General features: G+C 43.9%; 1 protein-coding gene across 1 annotated transcript in view; it reads left to right on the top strand.

The window, feature by feature from the left end:
- The window catches only part of FBN2 (fibrillin 2), a 415,749-nt gene that overhangs the window by 328,202 nt on the left and 63,796 nt on the right, over nucleotides 1-23,751 (top strand). The window contains exons 47-48 of the mRNA XM_075324675.1: nucleotides 145-273; nucleotides 9,789-9,908. Of these exons, the coding sequence (XP_075180790.1) occupies nucleotides 145-273; nucleotides 9,789-9,908 (249 nt within the window). The remainder of the gene's footprint in view (nucleotides 1-144; nucleotides 274-9,788; nucleotides 9,909-23,751) is intronic.

Raw genomic sequence — 23,751 nt, forward strand, 5'->3', positions numbered from 1 at the left:
TCAAAAGATAAAATAAGAACTTGCAATGAGGAATCTAAAAAGTCATTGCTTGTAGACTCTTCAGCGGACTACAGACTGCGGTTTACAATGGTAACCAGTAGTCTTTATCACTTATTTATCATTCATATTCCATTTTCCCCACAGATATTGATGAATGTAGCTCCTTCCCCGGTCAGGTCTGCAGAAATGGCGGGTGCATTAATAATATCGGTTCCTTCATCTGTTTGTGTAACCAAGGTTATGAACTCACTGTTGATGGCAAGAACTGCATTGGTAAGTGTAAAGAATTTTACTAATGATTGCTCAAATAAGATATATATTTATAAATGGATCATTATCAGTACACCCAGTATGTGATTGTCACATCATTAAATCACTGATATTTTTATTCTTTTAATTTGACTTGGGATTTCTTGGCAATAAATTAGTATAGCTAAGAAAATATTATTATTATTATTATTTGCTAGTAATCATATTGCAGTACTGATTCTGGATATATGTATATTGGCATTTACATATTTTTTCCACCTTTCCACTGAAAGAATATCACTGACCTAAGTGTACTAACAATATATGAAAACATGTCCTTCTTCAGAACCTATTAAAACTACAGTATACCACATTTCCAAGTGGAGGTTTGTCCAGCAATATTAGGACCATATTACTGCTGTTAAAACTAGAACCTAACTAGTGATAGACAGCAATAAAATAATATCTCTTACCAATGCCAAACTGGTAATTGTTTATATAATTAAATAAACTGCTACCTGCTAGCATTTGCGGCAGAACATGCAGCCATTATGGTGCTTTTTAATTCATATCTTCATTTAATTGCTGGGTGTTACAGCTCACTCCTAATCCGTACTGGCTAAAACATACACCAGGTTGCTGCGCATTATGATTTATGAGTAGAGATGAGCGAACCGGTCCCGGTTCGGCTCGAGGTCGGTTCGCCGAACGGAGGTCGCGTTCGAGTTCGGCTCGTCGAACGTTCGACGAACCGAACTCGAACTGCATAGGAAACAATGGCAGGCAATCACAAACACATAAAAACACCTAGAAAACACCCTCAAAGGTGTCCAAAAGGTCACAAACAACTCACAACACAACACAAACACATGGGAAAGTGACAATGACATATACTTATGCAAAAACAAAAGAGCTGGACAAGGAAAAAGAGGAGGAGACACAGATATAGCCATGGCACGCCCTTCTGAAGTCATGTAAAACACCGCAAGGTGACTCCAAGCGGAGTCTCCCTTTTTTCCAAAAATTGGGCCCCACACACACCCACCCATTCAGTGGCAGCACTTGTGCCCCAGTTGTACACTTCACAGCTAGATTTGCATCAAGCACATTCAAAAATACGCCATAATTAACCGTCCCCAGGATGACACCGGGGTAGGTAGCAAAGTCTTTCCTGATCCCAGCTCTGTTTATCTTGGCTTCTTTTAAAAACACATCAAGCAAGGGTTACTCCAAGCGGAGCCTCCCTTTTTTCCAAAAATTGTGCCCCACACACACCCACCCATTCAGTGGCAGCACTTGTGCCCTAGTTGTACACTTCACAGCTAGATTTGCATCAAGCACATTCAAAAATATGCCATTCTTATCCGTCCCCAGGATGACACCGGGGTAGGTAGCAAAGTCTTTGCTGAACCATGACTTGTTCATCTTGGCTTCTTTTAAAAACAATGTAAGCAAGGGTTACTCCAAGCGGAGTCTCCCTTTTTTCCAAAAATTGGGCCACACAGACACCCACCCCATCAGTGGCAGCACTTGGGCCCTAGTTGCAAACAGGATGTTTTGATTTGCATCAAGCACATTCAAAAATACGCCATAATTAACCGTCCCCAGCATGACACCGGGGTAGGTAGATAAAGTCTTTGCTGAACCATGACTTGTTCATCTTGGCTTCTTTTAAAAACAATGTAAGCAAGGGTTACTCCAAGCGGAGTCTCCCTTTTTTTCCAAAAATTGTGCCCCACACACACCCACCCATTCAGTGGCAGCACTTGTGCCCTAGTTGTACACTTCACAGCTAGATTTGCATCAAGCACATTCCAAATCCACAAGCATTTACTCTCCCCAGGATGACACAGGGGTTGTAAATTCCTTCTGGATCCATGACTTGTTCATTTTGATGAACGTCAGTCTGTCCACATTGTCACTGGACAGACGCGTGCGCTTATCTGTCAGCACACACCCAGCAGCACTGAAGACACGTTCAGAGACAACGCTGGCAGCTGGACATGACAAAATCTCCAAGGCGTAAGTTGAGAGCTCTGGCCATTTTTCTAGGTTTGAAGCCCAAAAGGAGCAAGGCTCCATTTGCAAAGTCATGGCATCGATGTTCATTTGGAGATACTCCTGTATCATCCTCTCCAGCCGTTGACTATGTGTCAGACTTGTTGTCTCTGGTGGCCTTGCAAAGGAGGGTCTAAAAAAATTATGAAAAGATTCCATAAAATTGCTGTTACCAGCACCAGATACGGTCCTACTGGTACGTGTAGACTGTTGAAGATGACGAGACCGTCCCATGTTTGTCAAGTTACAACTGGGAGATTCACTCCCTGCACCTGCACGGTTGTTTGGTGGAAAAGCGGATCTAAGATCGAGTAACAGCTTCTGCTGATACTCCTGCATACGTGCGTCCCTTTCTATGGCTGGAATTATGTCACAAAATTTGGACTTGTACCGGGGATCTAATAGTGTGGCAAGCCAGTAGTCATCATCACTTCTAATTTTGACAATACGAGGGTCATGTTGGAGGTAGTGCAACAAGAAGGCACTCATGTGTCTTGCGCAGCCATGCGGACCAAGTCCACGCTGTGTTTGTGGCATAGAGGTGCTAACCATTCTTTCTTCCTCTGACATCTCTCCCCAACCTCTTTCAACTGAAATTTGACCAAGGTCTCCCTCATCTGCTGAGTCTTCCATGTCCATGGACAGTTCGTCCTCCATTTCTTCATGTCCTCCTGCACCTTCCTCAACATCTCGCCTGCTACCATGCGCCCTTGTTGATCCCTGTCCCCCATGCTCCCATGCCTGGCGCCTTGGTGATGATGAACGTCTGGACCTTGGTGATGTTGTTGTGTCTTGCGCATATGAATCCTCCTGTAGTTCATCCCCTTCCTGTTGTCCTACCCCCTGACTCCGAATAGTGTTTAGCATGTGTTCCAGCATGTAAATGACTGGAATCGTCATGCTGATAATGGCATTGTCAGCGCTAAACATATTCGTCGCCATGTCGAAACTGTGCAGAAGGGTGCATAGGTCCTTGATCTGAGACCACTCCATCAGGGTGATCTGCCCCACCTCTGCATCTCGTTGGCCCAGGCTATACATCATGACGTATTGCACCAGGGCACGGCGGTGCTGCCACAGTCGCTGTAACATGTTGAGAGTTGAATTCCAGCGTGTCGCCACATCGCATTTCAGGCGATGAACCGGCAGGCCGAAAGACTTCTGGAGCGATGCAAGTCGCTCAGCTGCGGCGCTTGAACGGCGGAAGTGAGCAGACAGTTTTCGTGCCCTGTTCAGAAGGCCATCTAGGCCGGGATACTGTGTTAAAAATTGCTGCACGACAAGGTTCAACACGTGAGCCATACAAGGTACGTGTGTCACCTTGCCCAGACGAAGGGCCGCACCCAGGTTTGCAGCATTGTCGCACACGGCCTTACCAGGCTGCAGGTTGAGTGGAGACAACCATTTATTAAACTCGGACCGCAGAGCTGACCACAACTCCTCAGCTGTGTGACTCTTATTCCCAAGACATGTCAAGCTAAAGACCGCCTGATGCCGTTGCGCTCTGCTGCCAGCATAGTAATGAGGGGTGCGTGATTCCTTCTGCCCAGTGAGAACGCTGGTGGCCTGACCAGGCAGGCTTGGGGTGGAGGTGGAGGACCCAGATGAGGTGGAGGATGCAGAAGCAGTGGCGGAACTTGGACAGACAGAGGATTGACACACAAGTCGTGGGGACGGCAAGACTTGTGCAGCAGACCCTTCACCATCTATCACCATAGTTACCCAGTGCCCAGTCAGCGACATGTAACGTCCCTGTCCATGCTTACTGGTCCAAGTATCGGTGGTGAAATGCACCCGTTCACACACAGAGTTTCTCAAGGAAGCGGTGATGTTGTGTGCGACATGCTGGTGTAGCGCGGGCACACCTTTCTTAGAGAAGTAGTGGCGACTAGGCATCTGGTACTGGGGCACAGCGACAGACATAAGGTCTCTAAAATCCTGTGTGTCCACTAGGCGGAAAGGCAGCATTTCTGTAGCCAACAGCTTACAGAGGGATAGAGTCAACCTCTTAGCTTTGTCATGGGTCACAGGAAATGGCCTTTTATTTGTCCACATCTGAGGGACAGAGATCTGGCTGCTGTGTGTAGACGGTGTTGAGTAGGGTGTCCCTGGAAAAATGCAGGTTTGTGAGGAAAGTGCAGGCAGAGACATGATGTTGCCTTCATCCAAAGTTGGTGATATCGATGTCTGAGAGAGCTGTACACACTCACTTGTTTCCCCTTCCAAAACAACTGACGACCTACCAAGCAAACTGCCTGTTGCGTTTACAGTGGTGGAAGTTGTGGGTGGAAAAACAGGTGTGACAGCTGTCCCCACAGTCCTAGAAGATGACGAGCGCGCGGATGCACTGGAAGGGGCAGGCGGTGGATGGTTCGCTCCGCTAGGCCGCATTGCAGCACGGTGAGCTTCCCACCGGGCCATATGATATTTATTCATGTGACGATTCATGGAAGAAGTTGTCAAACTGCTGAGGTTTTGACCTCTACTAAGAGAACCATGACAAATTTTACAGATCACATAATTTGGGCGATCTTTTTCTATGTCAAAAAAGGACCAGGCTAGGCAAGGCTTAGAGGCCATACGACCTGTTAATCCACCCCGAATAATGCTCAGAGGCAGAGTGGTGGCTGAGGATGCAGTTGTAGACGTGCTACCAGTACTCCGACTCTGTCCAGGAAGGCGCAAGGTAACTTCGTCATCAGTTGCATCCTCCTCCACAGGTGTTACAGTTTGTGACAAAGGGTCAACATTATGCTCCGAAACTTGGTCCTCACGGCCTGAATCAGAGTCACAAAGGTTCTGGGCATCACTGCAGACCATTTCCTGTTCTGTACTCACTGTAGCTTGGGAGCAGACCTCTGATTCCCAGGCTATAGTGTGACTGAACAGCTCTGCAGACTCAGCCATCTCAGTTCCACCATACTGTGCAGGGCTGATGGAGACTTCAGAGCTGGGAGAAATCAAGTTTGATTGGGATGACAACTCAGAGGACTGGTGTTTTTTGGATGCGGTACTTGAAGTGGCTGAGAGGGCACTTGTTGGACCACTTGAGATCCATTCAAGCATTTTCCTTTTTTGCCCATCATCTACCTTTGTTCCTGTTGTTCGTGTCCGTAAAAAAGGGAGCACATCGGATTGTCCACGGTAAGTAGTAGACATCTTACTTTTGCTGGTAGATGGTCTATCTTCAGCAGATGATAATGGAGCTTTGCCACCTTCCCCACGGACAAAACCTTTTTTGCCTTTTCCACCACGCCTCTTCCCCTTTCCACCAGCATCTGTCATTTTGCCACTCATGTTGATTGCGACAAGATTGTGGACTGAAAATGTGGTAGTAAAAATTGAGAGGTGGTGTAGATTGCAGTGGTGGTCTAGCTTTATTAACAGCAGAATAATAAAGAATAAATATCCCTGACAATGCAACTATGGCCCTTAAACTGGCAGCAAAAATTGCTAGTATAATGGCTTAGTTATAATGAGTTGGAGTGTGCAATGCAGGCAGAGGTGCTGCAAATGTCTTTGCACTAGTGTGACTAGACAAATGTCCAATAGCCACGTTTAGGATGCCACTAGGTACACTGAGTGTTTGCTAGTATAATGGCTTAGTCATAATGAGTTGGAGTGTGCAATGCAGGTGGAGGTGCTGCAAATGTCTTTGCACTAGTGTGACTATAGCAAAGTCCAATAGCCACGTTTAGGATGCCACTAGGTACACTGAGTGTTTGCTAGTATAATGGCTTAGTTATAATGAGTTGGAGTGTGCAATGCAGGTAGAGGTGCTGCAAATGTCTTTGCACTAGGGTGACTAGACAAATGTCCAATAGCCACGTTTAGGATGCCACTAGGTACACTGAGTGTTTGCTAGTATAATGGCTTAGTTATAATGAGTTGGAGTGTGCAATGCAGGCAGACGTGCTGCAAATGTCTTTGCACTAGTGGGACTATAGCAAAGTCCAATAGCCACGTTTAGGATGCCACTAGGTACACTGAGTGTTTGCTAGTATAATGGCTTAGTTATAATGAGTTGGAGTGTGCAATGCAGGCAGAGGTGCTGCAAATGTCTTTGCACTAGTGGGACTATAGCAAAGTCCAATAGCCACGTTTAGGATGCCACTAGGTACACTGAGTGTTTGCTAGTATAATGGCTTAGTTATAATGAGTTGGAGTGTGCAATGCAGGTAGAGGTGCTGCAAATGTCTTTGCACTAGTGGGACTATAGCAAAGTCCAATAGCCACGTTTAGGATGCCACTAGGTACACTGAGTGTTTGCTAGTATAATGGCTTAGTTATAATAAGTTGGAGTGTGCAATGCAGGCAGACGTGCTGCAAATGTCTTTGCACTAGTGGGACTATAGCAAAGTCCAATAGCCACGTTTAGGATGCCACTAGGTACACTGAGTGTTTGCTAGTATAATGGCTTAGTTATAATGAGTTGGAGTGTGCAATGCAGGTAGAGGTGCTGCAAATGTCTTTGCACTAGTGGGACTATAGCAAAGTCCAATAGCCACGTTTAGGATGCCACTAGGTACACTGAGTGTTTGCTAGTATAATGGCTTAGTTATAATGAGTTGGAGTGTGCAATGCAGGTAGAGGTGCTGCAAATGTCTTTGCACTAGTGTGACTATAGCAAAGTCCAATAGCCATGTTTAGGATGCCACTAGGTACACTGAGTGTTTGCTAGTATAATGGCTTAGTTATAATGAGTTGGAGTGTGCAATGCAGGTAGAGGTGCTGCAAATGTCTTTGCAATAGTGTGACTATAGCAAAGTCCAATAGCCACGTTTAGGATGCCACTAGGTACACTGAGTGTTTGCTAGTATAATGGCTTAGTTATAATGAGTTGGAGTGTGCAATGCAGGTAGAGGTGCTGCAAATGTCTTTGCACTAGTGTGACTAGACAAATGTCCAATAGCCACGTTTAGGATGCCACTAGGTACACTGAGTGTTTGCTAGTATAATGGCTTAGTTATAATGAGTTGGAGTGTGCAATGCAGGCAGACGTGCTGCAAATGTCTTCGCACTAGTGGGACTATAGCAAAGTCCAATAGCCACGTTTAGGATGCCACTAGGTACACTGAGTGTTTGCTAGTATAATGGCTTAGTTATAATGAGTTGGAGTGTGCAATGCAGGCAGACGTGCTCTGCAAATGTCTTTGCACTAGTGGGACTATAGCAAAGTCCAATAGCCACGTTTAGGATGCCACTAGGTACACTGAGTGTTTGCTAGTATAATGGCTTAGTTATAATGAGTTGGAGTGTGCAGAGGACAGGAGGGTACAGTGCCAGGATTGTGGGGCTCTGGGTAGAGGAATGGAAGCCTGCCTTTCTATTCCCTCTTAATAGGGAAATGCAGGGAGGAAATCCCTGACCTTGGCTACACAGACGCTGTCGCTGTTTTCAGGACCTGTCACCTATGGCTCTGACCCTGCCGGTTTGAGCCCTTAAAAGGACTGCTAGAATGTGCTCTCCCTAAGCTGTCCAGCGCTGTGTATGGAGCGCATACAGCTGTATCAGCGATAGGACAAAGGACGGAGCTGCGACAGTGATGTCTGACACCAAAGACGCAGAAGAGATAATGGCGTCCTGGAGGAAAATGTCTGGTTTTTATAATGCAGGGACATGTGACATGGACATCCTATCACACATGCCGTTGCTTCTCTGGCTAAAAGTCCACTTAGCTGTGTGTGTGTCTGGGATTGGCTGACATGCTGGCCCGCCCCACTACACGCGCGCGCTTAGGGAAGGAAGACAAGGAAAAAAAAAAAAAAATGGCGATCGCCATTATAGAAACAGCAGTGATCTGAAGGCGCTGTTCATGCACACTATACACTGAAATGTCATAATAGTGTGATTCACAGAGTGACTTACACTATTACAGCGGAAACCAAGCTAGGAATTAGCTGTTTTTTTGCTGCTAGAACCGTTCTCGAACGTTTCTAGAACTATCGAGCTTTTGCAAAAAGTTCGAGTTCTAGTTCGATCTAGAACAGGCCCCAAAATCACTCGAGCCTAGAACTGGAGAACCTCGAACCGCGAACCGCGCTCAACTCTATTTATGAGTATAAATGAGTATAAATGTGACCTAACGATATTTAGCAGATTTTCCCACTAAGTGCATATTCAGATTCTATTATTGTCATTCCTGGCTCAACGCATTTTGCCCACCCTCTACTTGGTGGACACTTCAGGACCCTGTATGATTTACTGTGTTATGGCACCAGATTTTCTGATAATGACTCCGGTGGCCACGATATGAGCCGTGCGTGGTGGCACGGACCCCGAGCATTTAAAGGTAACCTCAAGGCCCCTAGTGAAGCGCATCCAGTCCCTCCAAGTACAGAGTGCTGAACAGTGGACAAATCAGAACCTGCCCAACGTATTCATATTCATATCCATTTGCGTCATCAGGGGCACAGGCGAAATTAAGGTAACTAGACATGGTTAATAATAATCACCAACAAAACAATGTCAAGAAATAAAAAATTGTAGGCATTCTTATATGCAGTGAGAAATCAATGTTTTAATTGATATGTAAATGAGGCTGATGAACTATGGTAGATCTGAAGCCGCTCTCACTCCAGCTTTTTGAATGAAGGCTTCTTTACCTGAAGTCATGCAGTACAGAGACTGTCAGTCAGTTAGGATTAGGTGGCGCTGGGTGAGGCATAGAGCTGGAGTGACAGAGACTTTGGATCTACCACACCACTTCAGCCTCATTTGCATATCAATTCAAAGCTTGATTTCTCAATAAGAGTCACGGACTAGCCAGATAAAGGTATTGCTGCAATAGTCTTTGAAAGAGCTACCATATTTTTCATTTTATGAGACACACCGGATTATAAGACGCACTCAAATTTGAAGGAGGAAAATAGGAAAAAAATCATTTTTAATGTTAAAATGAGGGTCCGTCTTATAATCCTAGTGCTTCTTATATTAGCTCACCAGGGAAAAGCGACGGTGGTGGAATGGCTCAGGAAGGTCACAGGAGGCAGGGTAGGTGATGCTGTGAGCTCGTAGGAGGGGTGTCTTGGCTCAGGAGGGTCGGCGATGCTGTGGGCTTCGTGGAGGGGGTGTTGTGGTTCAAGAGGGTCAGTGTGCGGAGAGTCAGCAATTCTGTGGGCTCGTGGGGTGTCACAGCGGCAGGTGCCATTGAGCTGCCGGCGGACTGCAGCCTCCATTGAGTTGCCAGCCTTTGACGTGACAGACCAACAAAATCGCAGCAGAGGCGGCGTGTGGTCAGATTGGCCTCCAATTAATTAATTTATAGAGAAATAATTTTTCATCATTCATATAATTTAGAAATACTAATCACCAAACCTAATCTTATGCATTAACTAATACTAATAAACTCATTAAGTTCGGGTCATTTTTGTGTAATTACAGTAATATGGTAGACGATTTATTCACTTGCTTTTTTGATACTAAGCACATGGATTCTACACTACGTTGCTGCCAGTAATGATGTGTTTACTGTGTTATAGACATCAATGAGTGCATTGCATATCCTGGAACATGTGCTCCTGGAACTTGTCAGAACCTGGAAGGCTCGTTCAGATGTATTTGTCCAGCGGGGTACGCAGTTCAAGGTGACACCTGCATAGGTAAGTCTGTGTAATACAATCTTTTTTTACGGACAGCTTTCTGGATGTGCCTGCTGTGTATTTTGGAGCATCTACTTATTGCTTGCTATGAATTCGCCCTGTCATGCAGTACATTCTCTAGATGTGGCAATGAAGTTTACGTTTACTTGACCATAAAGAACAAGTGAACTATTATCAATCATATTCTCATACCTTTATTTTGGCATTTGCAAGGTCTCAAATTCGATATTTCTCAGTTACCTTTAGTCCGACAATTTGTAAACCCATTCACAGATTACATTAGTGGGCACAAGTTTTGAGACTGACATAAATTCTGGTTTTGACAAAGTTTGCTTCTTTTGTGTCTTTGGATCTTTTAGTCTTTTATTGACAAGTTTATGCAAAGATCCAATATTTCCAGTGTTGACTTATTTTTCAAGACTTCTATAATTTATCCTGAGATGCTGGAAATCAACTTCTGTGCCAAATCCTGACTGATGACAACCCATACTTGTATAGTTAGTGCTTAGAGATTATTACAATTACTGTGAGATCTGGTGTGTTTCCTCAATGTGGACCCAAAAGTTCAAGGTTTTTTCCCCTGTGTCACTTAGTACTTTTGCCTTATGACATGGTGCTCCATCATGCTGGAAAAACATTGTTCATTATCATATTTCTCCTTTACTAATGGGATGATACAGTGCTCGGGATGGCCCTGGCACATCTCCTTTTCTTCTCCACAAAATTATTCTTCCAGCTGTCCCAAACAATTTACTCAAAGAAAATAACTTTACCCCAGTCCACTGCAGTGTTATCCCTGCACTTTCTGCAGAATGTCAATCAGTACTTAATGTTATTTTTGGAGGAAAGTAGCTTCATGTTGCCCTTCTTAACACCAAGTCAGTCTTCAAAAGCCTTCACCTCACTATACAGTGCCTACAAGTAGTATTCAACCCCCTGCAGATTTAGCAGGTTTACACATTCGGAATTAACTTGGCATTGTGACATTTGGACTGTAGATCAGCCTGGAAGTGTGAAATGCACTGCAGCAAAAAAGAATGTTATTTCTTTTTTTTTTTTTTTTTAAATTGTGAAAAGTTTATTCAGAGGGTCATTTATTATTCAACCCCTCAAACCACAAGAATTATGTTTAGTTCCCCTAAAGTATTAACAAGTATTTCAGGCACAAAGAACAATGAGCTTCACATGTTTGGATTAACCCTTTCACGACCGGCCGATTTTTCGCTTTCCGTTTTTTTTTTTCGCCATTCTTTTTCTGAGAGACGTAACTTTTTTATTTTTCAGTCAATATGGTCATGTGAGGGCTCATTTTTTGCGGAACGAGCTGTACTTTTAAATGAAACCATCAGTTTTACCATATTGTGTACTAGAAAATGGCAAAAAAATTCCAAATGCTGAAAAATTGCAAAAAAAGTGCGATAGCACTATGGTTTTTGAGATATTTTATTCACTGTGTTCACTATATGGTAAAACTGATGTGTGGGTGTGATGCCTCAGGTCAGTGCGAGTTCGTAGACACCAAACATGTATAGGTTTACTTTTATATAAGGGGTTAAAAAAAAATCGGAAGTTTGTCCGAAAAAAGTGGCGCACGTTTTACGCCATATTCCGTGACCCGTAGCGTTCTCATTTTTTGGGCTCTTAGGCTCAATGACGGCTTATTTTTTGCGTCTCGAGCTGACGTTTTTAACGGTACCATTTTTGCACAGATGCTACGTTTTGATCGCCTCTTATTGTATTTTGCGCAAAAGTTGTGGCGACAAAAAAACGTCGTTTTGGCGTTTGGAATTTTTTTGCCGCTACGCCGTTTACTGATCAGATTAATTGATTTTATATTTTGATAGATCGGGCGTTTCTGAACGCGGCGATACCAAATGTGTGTATATTTTTTATTTTTTTAACCCTTTAATTTTCAATGGGGCGAATGGGGGGTGATTTGAACTTTTAGGTTTTTTTGTTTTTTTTTAATTTTTTAAAACTTATTTTTTTACTTTTTTTTTTATTTTACTAGTCCCCCTAGGGGGCTATTGCGATCAGCATTCCGATCGCTCTGCAGTATCTGCTGATCACAGCTGGAAGGCTGTAAACAGCAGATACGCTGTCTTTCTCTTTTGCTGTGCCCCGGGCACAGCGAAAGTGAAACCAATTCATGTGTAGTACAGGAGTCATCACATGACCCTGTACTACCATGACAACTATCGGGAGTCACGTGATCGCGTCACGTGACTTCCGGTTTCGGCGGTAAGTAAAACTTTACCGCGATTGCGCTTATAATGGCGCTGTCATGTATTGACAGCGCCATTATAAGGGGTTAATCGGCATGAGCAGATAACGATTCTGCTCGTGCCTAGCAGGCACACATCTCAGCTGTGAAAATCAGCTGAGATGTGTGCCGATCGCGGCATGCTGCCGCCGGAGGACCGCGGGCAGTAAGATTATGTCATTTAGGACGTAATTTTACGGCCCGCGGTCGTTAAGGGGTTAATTATCTCTTTTTCCAGCCTTTTTTGACTAATTAAGACCCTCCCCCAAACCTGTGAACAGCACTCATACTTGGTCAACATGGGAAAGACAAAGGAGCATTCCAAGGCCATCAGAGACAAGATTGTGGAGGGTCACAAGGCTGGCAAGGGGTACAAAACCCTTTCCAAGGAGTTGGGCCTACCTGTCTCCACTTTTGGGAGCATCATCCGGAAGTGGAAGGCTTATGGAACTACTGTTAGCCTTCCACGGCCTGGACAGCCTTTGAAAGTTTCCACCCGTGCCGAGGCCAGGCTTGTCCGAAGAGTCAAGGCTAACCCAAGGACAACAAGGAAGGAGCTCCGGGAAGATCTCATGGCAGTGGGGACATTGGTTTCAGTCAATACCATAAGTAACGTACTCCACCGCAATGGTCTCCGTTCCAGACGAGCTCGTAAGGTACCTTTACTTTCAAAGCGTCATGTCAAGGCTCGTCTACAGTTTGCTCATGATCACTTGGAGGACTCTGAGACAGACTGGTTCAAGGTTCTCTGGTCTGATGAGACCAAGATCGAGATCTTTGGTGTCAACCACACACGTGACGTTTGGAGACTGGATGGCACTGCATATGACCCCAAGAATACCATCCCTACAGTCAAGCATGGTGGTGGCAGCATCATGCTGTGGGGCTGTTTCTCAGCCAAGGGGCCTGGCCATCTGGTCCGCATCCATGGGAAGATGGATAGCACGGCCTACCTGGAGATTTTGGCCAAGAACCTCCTCTCCTCCATCAAGGATCTTAAGATGGGTCGTCATTTCATCTTCCAACAAGACAACGACCCAAAGCACACAGCCAAGAAAACCAAGGCCTGGTTCAAGAGGGAAAAAATCAAGGTGTTGCAGTGGCCTAGTCAGTCTCCTGACCTTAACCCAATTGAAAACTTGTGGAAGGAGCTCAAGATTAAAGTCAACATGAGACACCCAAAGAACCTAGATAACTTGGAGAAGATCTGCATGGAGGAGTGGGCCAAGATAACTCCAGAGACCTGTGCCGGCCTGATCAGGTCTTATAAAAGACGATTATTAGCTGTAATTGCAAACAAGGGTTATTCCACAAAATATTAAACATAGGGGTTGAATAATAATTGACCCACACTTTTATGTTGAAAATTTATTAAAATTTAACTGAGCAACATAACTTGTTGGTTTGTAAGATTTATGCATCTGTTAATAAATCCTGCTCTTGTTTGAAGTTTGCAGGCTCTAACTTATTTGCATCTTATCAAACCTGCTAAATCTGCAGGGGGTTGAAGACTACTTGTAGGCACTATATGTGCAGATGCAAGGACACCTGCTTGCTTCCATTTCTGAGCAAGCTCTGCACAAATGTTGAACTGAAATAGTTTTTTTGTAGAGCATCCTGGCACTTGTTGGACTTTCTAGAATGCCTTGAAGCCTTCTTCACAGCAACTGAACTTCTCCTTTTGAAATTCCTGATGATAAATGGTTGATTTTGTAACAATTCTACAAGCGTCAAAGTCCTTGCTTGTAAAGCCCTTTTGATGCAGAGCAATGATGACTGTGCTTGTTTTTTTATATGTATCCATGGTTAATAAAATAAGACATTGATTTCAAACATCAGTTGCCTTTTAAAGCAACCAGTCTGCTCTTATAACTCAATAATCAGCATGATAGAGTGATATCAGCTACCTTGTCCTCATTTACACTTTGTCCTGAGCTAAAAAGATCACTGAAATAATGTAAGCAGATCATTTTGTGGCAGGGCTGAAATTCAGTGTCAATATGGTTTTGTAATTAATTTTCACTGCAAAAAATTACTTTGCAATCTTTTGCAATTCATTTGATCCCTCTTGCCAAAAATCTAGAGGTAGTTCAAATTGCCACAACACTTACTGAAGCACCACATTTTGTGAAAACAAAAATTTGTATCAGTCTCAACACTTTTTTAAATAATTTTTCAGAATTTTTAAAGAGGAGTTATCTTCCTTGCATGTTTTTTTAGTACATTTTCAAAGTACTAAATAAAGAGTTATTCTCAAAACTTAAATGTATCCCATTTCTATAGAATAGAGAATACCTCACTGATTTTTAGGAGTCTGACCACTCAGAACCCCAGTGACCACAGTCCTTTGCACATCACCATCATGAATGAAGCAAAGGTGAACGCATGCTCAACCTTTGCTGCGTTCATTTTCATTGTCATGTGCTGTAATTAGGTAATTAGGTAACCTCAGTATCCACACCTTTCATTGTCTATGGGTATGAGGGAGAAACCCTCATACCCATAGTCAGTGAATGGAGTGGATGCTGAGGATTAGAGTTGAGCGCGGTTCGTGGTTCGTGGTTCTCCAGTTCTAGGCTCGAGTGATTTTTGGGCTGTTCGAGATCGAACTAGAACTCGAGCTTTTTGCTAAAAGCTCGATAGTTCTAGATACGTTCGAGAACGGTTCTAGCAGCAAAAAGCAGGGCTTTTTACAGCTACAGTGAGCAGGAGCCATCGCTGGCAGCCTGCCACAAGCTGGTAACCAAGATAAACATCGGGTATCCAAGCAAAGCGCTTTGGTTAGTAACCCGATGTTTATCTTAGTTACGTGCAGGAAGCCCACACTTTCCCGCTCAGCTCGCTCCACCCCCTCCTGCCCGCGGCATGTACACATACATACACATACACAAACACACACACACACAACCCCCCCCCCCGCCCCCCCCCCGCCCGCCCGCCCGCCCGCCCGCCCGCTCGCTCGCTCGCTCGCTCGGCTTACCTGCGGTGATGAAGTCCCGCCATCCCGACCTCAGCGCTGTCACTGTCCTCCATGGCCGCCGCTTGTCACATCACCTATCGCTTCCGACCCGAGACTGACACTGGCGGTGACGTCACGGACCTCTCGCGATACTTGATGTGAAGGCGCCGGTCATTGACCTCAGTGACAGGGGCTGTCAGTGTGCTGGAGATCAGCGCAGGTAATGTACCTCGCTGACAGCAGCACTTGTCACCCCCCTGCAGTGACCTGGGCTGACCCATTGATGTTAGCTCAGGTCACTGCACTGCTCTCCCAGCCAATGGGGAACATCCTGCTCTTCATTGACTGGGACAGTGTGCATCGTCATGGCAACCCCTTGGATTACACCAGACCTGGATTTGTTTTTCAATCTAATAAATTGGTTAAAGAGGGAATGTTTTGGGGAGTGTTTTTTCAAATAAAAATGTGTTTGTCGTGTATTTTTTTTTTATTACTGACTGGGTTGGTGATGTCGGGTATCTGATAGACGCCTGACCTCACCAACCCCAGGGCTTGATGCCAGGTGACATTACACATCTGGTATTAACCCCAAATATTACCCCGTTTGCCACCGCACCAGGGCGCGGGATGAGCTGGGGCGAAGCACCAGGATTGGCGCATCTAATGGATGCGCCACTTCTGGGGCGGCTGCGGCCTGCTATTTTTAGGCTGGGGAGATTCCAATAACCATGGACCTCCCTAGTCTGAGAATATCAGGCCCCAGCTGTCTGCTTTACCTTGGCTGGTGATCCAATTTTGGGGGACCCCTACGTGTTTTTTTTTTAAATTATTTATTTAATTTAAAATAACAGCGTGGGGTGCCCTCAGTTTTGGATTACCAGCCAAGGTGAGGTTGCCAGCTGTGGTCTGCAGGCTGCAGCCGTCTGCTTTACCCTAGCTGGCTACAAAACTAGGGGGAACCCTATGTCATTTTTTTTTTCATTTTTTGGCTAAATACAAAGCTAAGCACCCCTTAGTGCCACATGAAAGGTACCAAAGGGTGTTCCACTTTTTCTCCATTTTTTTCTCCACTTTCTCTCCACTTTTTCTCCACTTTTTCTCCATTTTTTTCTCCACTTATTCTCCACTTTTTCTCCTCTTATTCTCCACTTTTTCTCCACTTTTTCTCCACTTTTTCTCCTCTTATTCTCCACTTTTTCTCCACTTTTTCTCCACTTTTTCTCCATTTTTTTCTCCACTTTCTCCACTTTTTCTCCACTTTTTTCTCCACTTTTTCTCCTCTTATGCTCCACTTTTTCTCCTCTTATTCTCCACTTTTTCTCCACTTTTTCTCCACTTTTTCTCCTCTTATTCTCCACTTTTTCTCCACTTTTTCTCCACTTTTTCTCCATTTTTTTCTCCACTTTCTCCACTTTTTCTCCACTTTTTTCTCCACTTTTTCTCCTCTTATGCTCCACTTTTTCTCCTCTTAATCTCCACTTTTTCTCCACTTTTTCTCCACTTTTTCTCCACTTTTTTCTCCAATTTTTCTCCTCTTATTCTCCACTTTTTCTCCACTTTTTCTCCACTTTTTCTCCACTTTTTCTCCACTTTTTCTCCTCTTAATCTCCACTTTTTCTCCTCTTATGCTCCACTTTTTCTCCACTTTTTCTCCACTTTTTCTCCACGTTTTCTCCACTTTTTTCTCCACTTTTTCTCCTCTTATGCTCCACTTTTTCTCCACTTTTTCTCCACTTTTTCTCCACTTTTTCTCCACGTTTTCTCCACGTTTTCTCCACTTTTTTCTCCACTTTTTCTCCTCTTATGCTCCACTTTTTTCTCCACTTTTTCTCCTCTTATTCTCCACTTTTTCTCCACTTTTTCTCCACTTTTTCTCCACTTTTTCTCCACTTTTTCTCCTCTTAATCTCCACTTTTTCTCCTCTTATGCTCCACTTTTTCTCCACTTTTTCTCCACTTTTTCTCCACGTTTTCTCCACTTTTTTCTCCACTTTTTCTCCTCTTATGCTCCACTTTTTCTCCACTTTTTCTCCACTTTTTCTCCACTTTTTCTCCACGTTTTCTCCACGTTTTCTCCACTTTTTTCTCCACTTTTTCTCGTCTTATGCTCCACTTTTTCTCCACTTTTTCTCCACTTTTTCTCCTCTTAATCTCCACTTTTTCTCCACTTTTTCTCCACTTTTTCTCCACTTTTTTCTCCACTTTTTCTCCACTTTTTCTCCTCTTATGCTCCACTTTTTCTCCACTTTTTCTCCACTTTTTCTCCACTTTTTCTCCTCTTATGCTCCACTTTTTCTCCACTTTTTCTCCACTTTTTCTCCTCTTATGCTCCACTTTTTCTCCACTTTTTCTCCACTTTTTTCTCCACTTTTTCTCCTCTTATGCTCCACTTTTTCTCCACTTTTTCTCCACTTTTTCTCCACTTTTTCTCCTCTTATGCTCCACTTTTTCTCCACTTTTTCTCCACTTTTTCTCCATTTTTTTCTCCACTTATTCTCCACTTTTTCTCCTCTTATTCTCCACTTTTTCTCCACTTTTTCTCCACTTTTTCTCCTCTTATTCTCCACTTTTTCTCCACTTTTTCTCCATTTTTTTCTCCACTTTCTCCACTTTTTCTCCACTTTTTTCTCCACTTTTTCTCCTCTTATGCTCCACTTTTTCTCCTCTTAATCTCCACTTTTTCTCCACTTTTTCTCCACTTTTTCTCCACTTTTTTCTCCACTTTTTCTCCTCTTATGCTCCACTTTTTCTCCACTTTTTCTCCACTTTTTCTCCACTTTTTCTCCTCTTATGCTCCACTTTTTCTCCACTTTTTCTCCACTTTTTCTCCTCTTATGCTCCACTTTTTCTCCACTTTTTCTCCACTTTTTTCTCCACTTTTTCTCCTCTTATGCTCCACTTTTTCTCCACTTTTTCTCCACTTTTTCTCCACTTTTTCTCCTCTTATGCTCCACTTTTTCTCCACTTTTTCTCCACTTTTTCTCCATTTTTTTCTCCACTTATTCTCCACTTTTTCTCCTCTTATTCTCCACTTTTTCTCCACTTTTTCTCCACTTTTTCTCCTCTTATTCTCCACTTTTTCTCCACTTTTTCTCCATTTTTTTCTCCACTTTCTCCACTTTTTCTCCACTTTTTTCTCCACTTTTTCTCCTCTTATGCTCCACTTTTTCTCCTCTTAATCTCCACTTTTTCTCCACTTTTTCTCCACTTTTTCTCCACTTTTTTCTCCACTTTTTCTCCTCTTATGCTCCACTTTTTCTCCACTTTTTCTCCACTTTTTCTCCACTTTTTCTCCTCTTAATCTCCACTTTTTCTCCTCTTATGCTCCACTTTTTCTCCACTTCTTCTCCACTTTTTCTCCACTTTTTCTCCACTTTTTCTCCTCTTATGCTCCACTTTTTCTCCACTTTTTCTCCTCTTAATCTCCACTTTTTCTCCTCTTATGCTCCACTTTTTCTCCACTTTTTCTCCACTTTTTCTCCTCTTATGCTCCACTTTTTCTCCACTTTTTCTCCACTTTTTTCTCCACTTTTTCTCCTCTTATGCTCCACTTTTTCTCCACTTTTTCTCCACTTTTTCTCCACTTATGCTCCACTTTTTCTCCACTTTTTCTCCACTTTTTTCTCCACTTTTTCTCCTCTTAATCTCCACTTTTTCTCCACTTTTTCTCCACTTTTTCTCCACTTTTTCTCCACTTTTTTCTCCACTTTTTCTCCACTTTTTCTCCTCTTATGTTCCACTTATTCTCCACTTTTTCTCCACTTTTTCTCCACTTTTTTCTCCACTTTTTCTCCTCTTATGCTCCACTTTTTCTCCACTTTTTCTCCACTTTTTCTCCACTTTTTCTCCACTTTTTTCTCCACTTTTTCTCCACTTTTTCTCCTCTTATGTTCCACTTATTCTCCACTTTTTCTCCACTTTTTCTCTACTTTTTCTATGGTCGGTCTACCCATTAGCTCTGCCATGCATAGTGTAGCTCTACACCTACTGCACATGTTACTTTATGATTGACATCTCTTTCGTACCAGAGCTGTCTAAGTCTACTCTGACCCCATATTTGTCATTACTATATTGTCCTTGTACTGTATTATGACATTTGTATCATGTGTTTCATTTCTTGCTGTGTTGCAATTTTTTTGCTGCATCCCAATTGTACCTCTACATTGTTCGAGTTTATGTTATTGTTCTCTCACTCTTATGTGATACTGATTATTGTCATTTTTCATGATTACATGCAGATAAGTCCAATCTGACGAAGGCTCAGGCCGAAACGTCATTTGTAACTTGTTTTGGACAAAAACATATATGCTTATGAAAAAAAAATTTGCTTAATACGGACCAATAAAGAGTGATTTTGCATTACTATCCGTTGTGACTTACTGACTTAGTCTGGGAGATATAGAGTGCCGAGGTTACTCACTAATTTTATCTATTATTACCTCTGAGCACCTATATACCAGTGAGCAGAGCTTCCTCTACAGTAGTTCTCCTGATTAGGCATGCCCTTACCTCATGAGCAGGGCATTGCAGCTTTGGTAGCAACCATTACGACATGGACTCTGCTGCTGTGGACCCGGGGAGAGTGAGTGCAGATTCATTGCACCCACACTCCTCACATGAAGGGTCCGCACTCCTAGAAAATGGGGGATACGTTCCCTGAGTGTCTCCCCCCCATATTCTAGACGGTCCAGAGTCGTCGTGGGACCCCTTTATTTTTTTTCTTACAATAAATTGGTGAAAGAGGAAATGTTTTGGGGACTGTTTTTTCAAATAAATTTCTTTTGTCGATTTTTTTTTTTTGTTAGTACTGACAGTTTATGATGTTGGGTATCTAATAGACGCCATGACATCACAAACTGCTGGGCTTGATCTCAGGTGACTTTACAGCTAGTATCAACCCGATTTATTACCCCGTTTGCCACTGCACCAGGGCACGGGATGAGCTGGGGTGAAGCGCCAGGATTGGCGCATCTAGTGGATGCGCCACGTCTGGGGTGCCTGCGGCCTGCTATTTTTAGGCTGTGAAGGCCCAATAACTATGGACCTTCCCACCCTGAGAATACCAGACCACAGCTGTCCGCTTTACCTTGGCTGGTGATCCAATTTGGGGGGTCCCCTACTTTTATTGTGTAATTATTAATATTTATAAAATAATTATAAAAAAGAGCCTGAGGGGACCTCCACATTGGATCCCCAACCACGGTAAAGCTGCCAGCTGTGGTTTTCAGGCTACAGCCGTCTGCTTTACCCTAGCTGGCTATCAAAAATGGGGGGACCCAACGTAATTTTTTTTTTTTAACTATTTTTTAAATAGAAAAAATTAATGGGCTTCCCTGTATTTTGATTGCCAACCAAGGTAACGGCAGGCAGATGGGGGTGGCAACCCATAGCTGTCTGCTTTATCTGCGCTGAGAATCAAAAATACCGCGGAGCGCTACGTCATTTTTTTAAAGATTTATTTTTACAGCACTGTGATGTCCAGCAATCAAAATACAGGGAAGCCCATTTTATTTTTAGTTATTTAAATAAATAATTAAAAAAAATATATGTTAGCTCCAACTGCATTTTTTGTATTGCTAGCTAAGGGTAATCCAAGCAGCTACTGGCTGCTAACCCCCACTGCTTGGTGTTACCTTCACTGGCAATGGAAAATCCAGGGAAGCATTTTTTTTTTTTTTTGCCAAAAAGCTACAAAAAAAGGACGTGAGCTTCGCCATATTTTTGTATGCTAGCCAGGTATAGCAGGCAGGTGCTGGAAGAGTTGGATACAGCGCCAGAAGATGGCGCTTCTATGAAAATGCCATTTTCTGAGGTGGCTGCAGACTGCAATTCGCAGCAGTGGGGCCCAGAAAGCTCAGGCCAACCGGTGGTGCGGATTCCAATCCCAGCTGCCTAGTTGTACCTGGCTGGACACAAAAATGGGGCAAAGCCTACGTCATTTGTTTTCTAATTATTTCATGAAATTCATGAAATAATAAAAAAAGGGCTTCCCTTTATTTTTGGTTCCCAGCCGGGTACAAATAGGCAACTGGGGGTTGGGGGCAGCCGTACCTGCCTGCTGTACCTGGCTAGCATACAAAAATATGGCGAAGCCACATAATTTTTTCAGGGGGCAAAAAACTTCTGCATACAGTCCTGGATGGAGTATGCTGAGCCTTGTAGTTCTGCAGCTGCTGTCTGTCTGTATGGAGAAGAGCAGACAGCAGCTGCAGAACTACAAGGCTCAGCATACTCCATCCAGGACTGTATGCAGAAGTTTTTTGCCCACCAAAAAAATGACGTGGGCTTCGCCATATTTTTGTATGCTAGCCAGGTACAGCTGGCAGCCACGGGCTGCCTCCAACCCCCAGTTGCCTATTTGTACCCGGCTGGGAACCAAAAATATAGGGAAGCCCGTTTTTTTTAATTATTTCACTTATTTCATGAAATAATTAAAAAACAAATGACGTGGGCTTCGCCCTATTTTTGTGTCCAGCCGGGTACAACTAGGCAGCTGGGGATTGGAATCCGCAGCACAGGTTAGCCCGAGGTTTCTGGGCGCCTCTGCTGCGGATTTCAGTCCGCAGCCGTCCCAGAAAATGGCGCTCTCATAGAAGCGCCATCATCTGGCGCTGTATCCAACTCTTCCAACAGCCCTGGAGCCTGGTGGCTTGTTGGGTAATCATGAGTTAATACTGGCTTTGTTTTACCAGCCAGTATTAAGCCAGAGATTCTTAATGTCAGGCACGTTTGACCCGGCCATTAAGAATCTCCAATAAAGGGTTAAAAAAAAAGACACCACACAGAGAAAAAATACTTTAATAGAAATAAATACACAGACACATTAGAGACTCCATCTTTATTACCCCTGTCAGCCCTCCACGATCCTGCTCTTCTGTCTTCTTTCTTTCTAGTGTAGTAGTAGTGACGATTGTAGTGAGGGGCATCACTTGGGGCTGGGGAACCTCCATCCTAACTACAATGCTCACTACAATCGGGAAGCAGCGTGCAGCCTTCACTCCGTGAGTGATCACTGCTGGCTGCTAGCGGTAACGCTGACAGACGCGTTACCATAGCAACGGTGCTCCCGGAGCCGCGGTTAGCGGTGACATCACCGCTAACTGCGTTGCTATGGCAACGGTGATCTCCGTTAATGACCGGCTGTGTCAGCCGGTCCCTAACGGAACGGGGAGTCGACCGTGTGCTAGAGCATGTCGCCGGTACACGGCGATACACATATGTGCACCGTGTACCGGAGAGATGCACTCGCAGGTCCTACATGACGTGTCATAGTCATGTGACCAGTCTGTAGCCAATGAGATAATAGCCACGTGACTGGTCACATGGCTATTTTGACGTCACGATAGGTCCTGCTTCTCTGCTGGCAGTGCAGGTCACCGGGAGGATTCAGCGATCATCGGATGGAATAGCGGCAGGAGACAGAGTGCAGAAGGGATCGCGAGGACCGGTAAGTGTTATGGCAATGTTTATTAACTGTTTGTGTACATTTATAATGCATTTTTATGTGTTTGTGATTGCCTCCCATTATAGCCTATAGGTTCTAGTTCGGTTCGTCGAACGTTCGACGAACCGAACTCGAACGGGACCCCCGTTCGGCGAACCGGCCTCGAGCCGAACCGGGACCGGTTTGCTCATCTCTACTGAGGATACCTCCGATCCATTCAAGACAGTGCTCTGCGGAGTCCTGTTATCAGGATCTCTGGGGGTCCCGGCGATCACGCACCTAGTGACCAGCAAGTTACATGCTTGCTTTGGAATATTCCTTTAATTATCAGTTCTGGAGCATATTTTCTTTAAAATCTGCATTGTTGATTTCTTATGTTATTGCCCCTGAAAAGGAATTTATAAATTGACAACTGGGCATTACTATTGCCCATATTAATATCATTTATATTCTGAGGCCTTATTCACATGTATTTTATCGTTTTCATCGGTATTTGTAAGCCAAAATTAGGAGTGAAGCCTACAAAGAAAAATTGAGGAAACATTCCCACCTACTCTCAATCCTGGTGTTGGCTTATACTGATGATATACTGACTTAAAGGGGTTGTCCAGGCTTGGGATGAAAGTCGTCTGAATGCTGACAGCGTGCGGTGTGCTTGTTATATAACCCTGTTATATGCATACTGGCACTGGCGGACAGAGACGGAAAAGGATCCCTGTGTAAGAACAGTATATGGGCCCTTTTCAGTCCAATAACTCATCAAAACAGACAATGCCACCTGTTTTGTAGGAATAAATGGGCCCCCTTACCTCCTGGGCCCCTGCACCAATGATATGTCCGCCCCTGCATACTGGGGACCTTTATGTATACATACTGGAGGTGGTTGTGTACTGTATGTCCAAGCTTTGGTTGCGATAGAGCCTCCTGGGAGATGAACGGCAGCTGGCAGGCAATGATCGGATCGGTTTTATTCTTCACGTTTTGTGCACAGGACAGTAAACATGTCTTTCATCACTTCACTGTCTGCGAAATGTCCATTGACAAATTACATAAAACAAAATATAACATTACACATCAGGACTAACATCAAATACAAAGCCCCAGCAATTAAAACCTCTTACAAATAGAAGTAGACACTTTAGCCTTTTCTGAGATAATTGTTTCTGCACATGTCAGAA

The sequence above is a fragment of the Anomaloglossus baeobatrachus genome, chromosome 1 (genome assembly GCF_048569485.1).
Source record: "Anomaloglossus baeobatrachus isolate aAnoBae1 chromosome 1, aAnoBae1.hap1, whole genome shotgun sequence".
NCBI lineage: Eukaryota > Metazoa > Chordata > Amphibia > Anura > Aromobatidae > Anomaloglossus > Anomaloglossus baeobatrachus.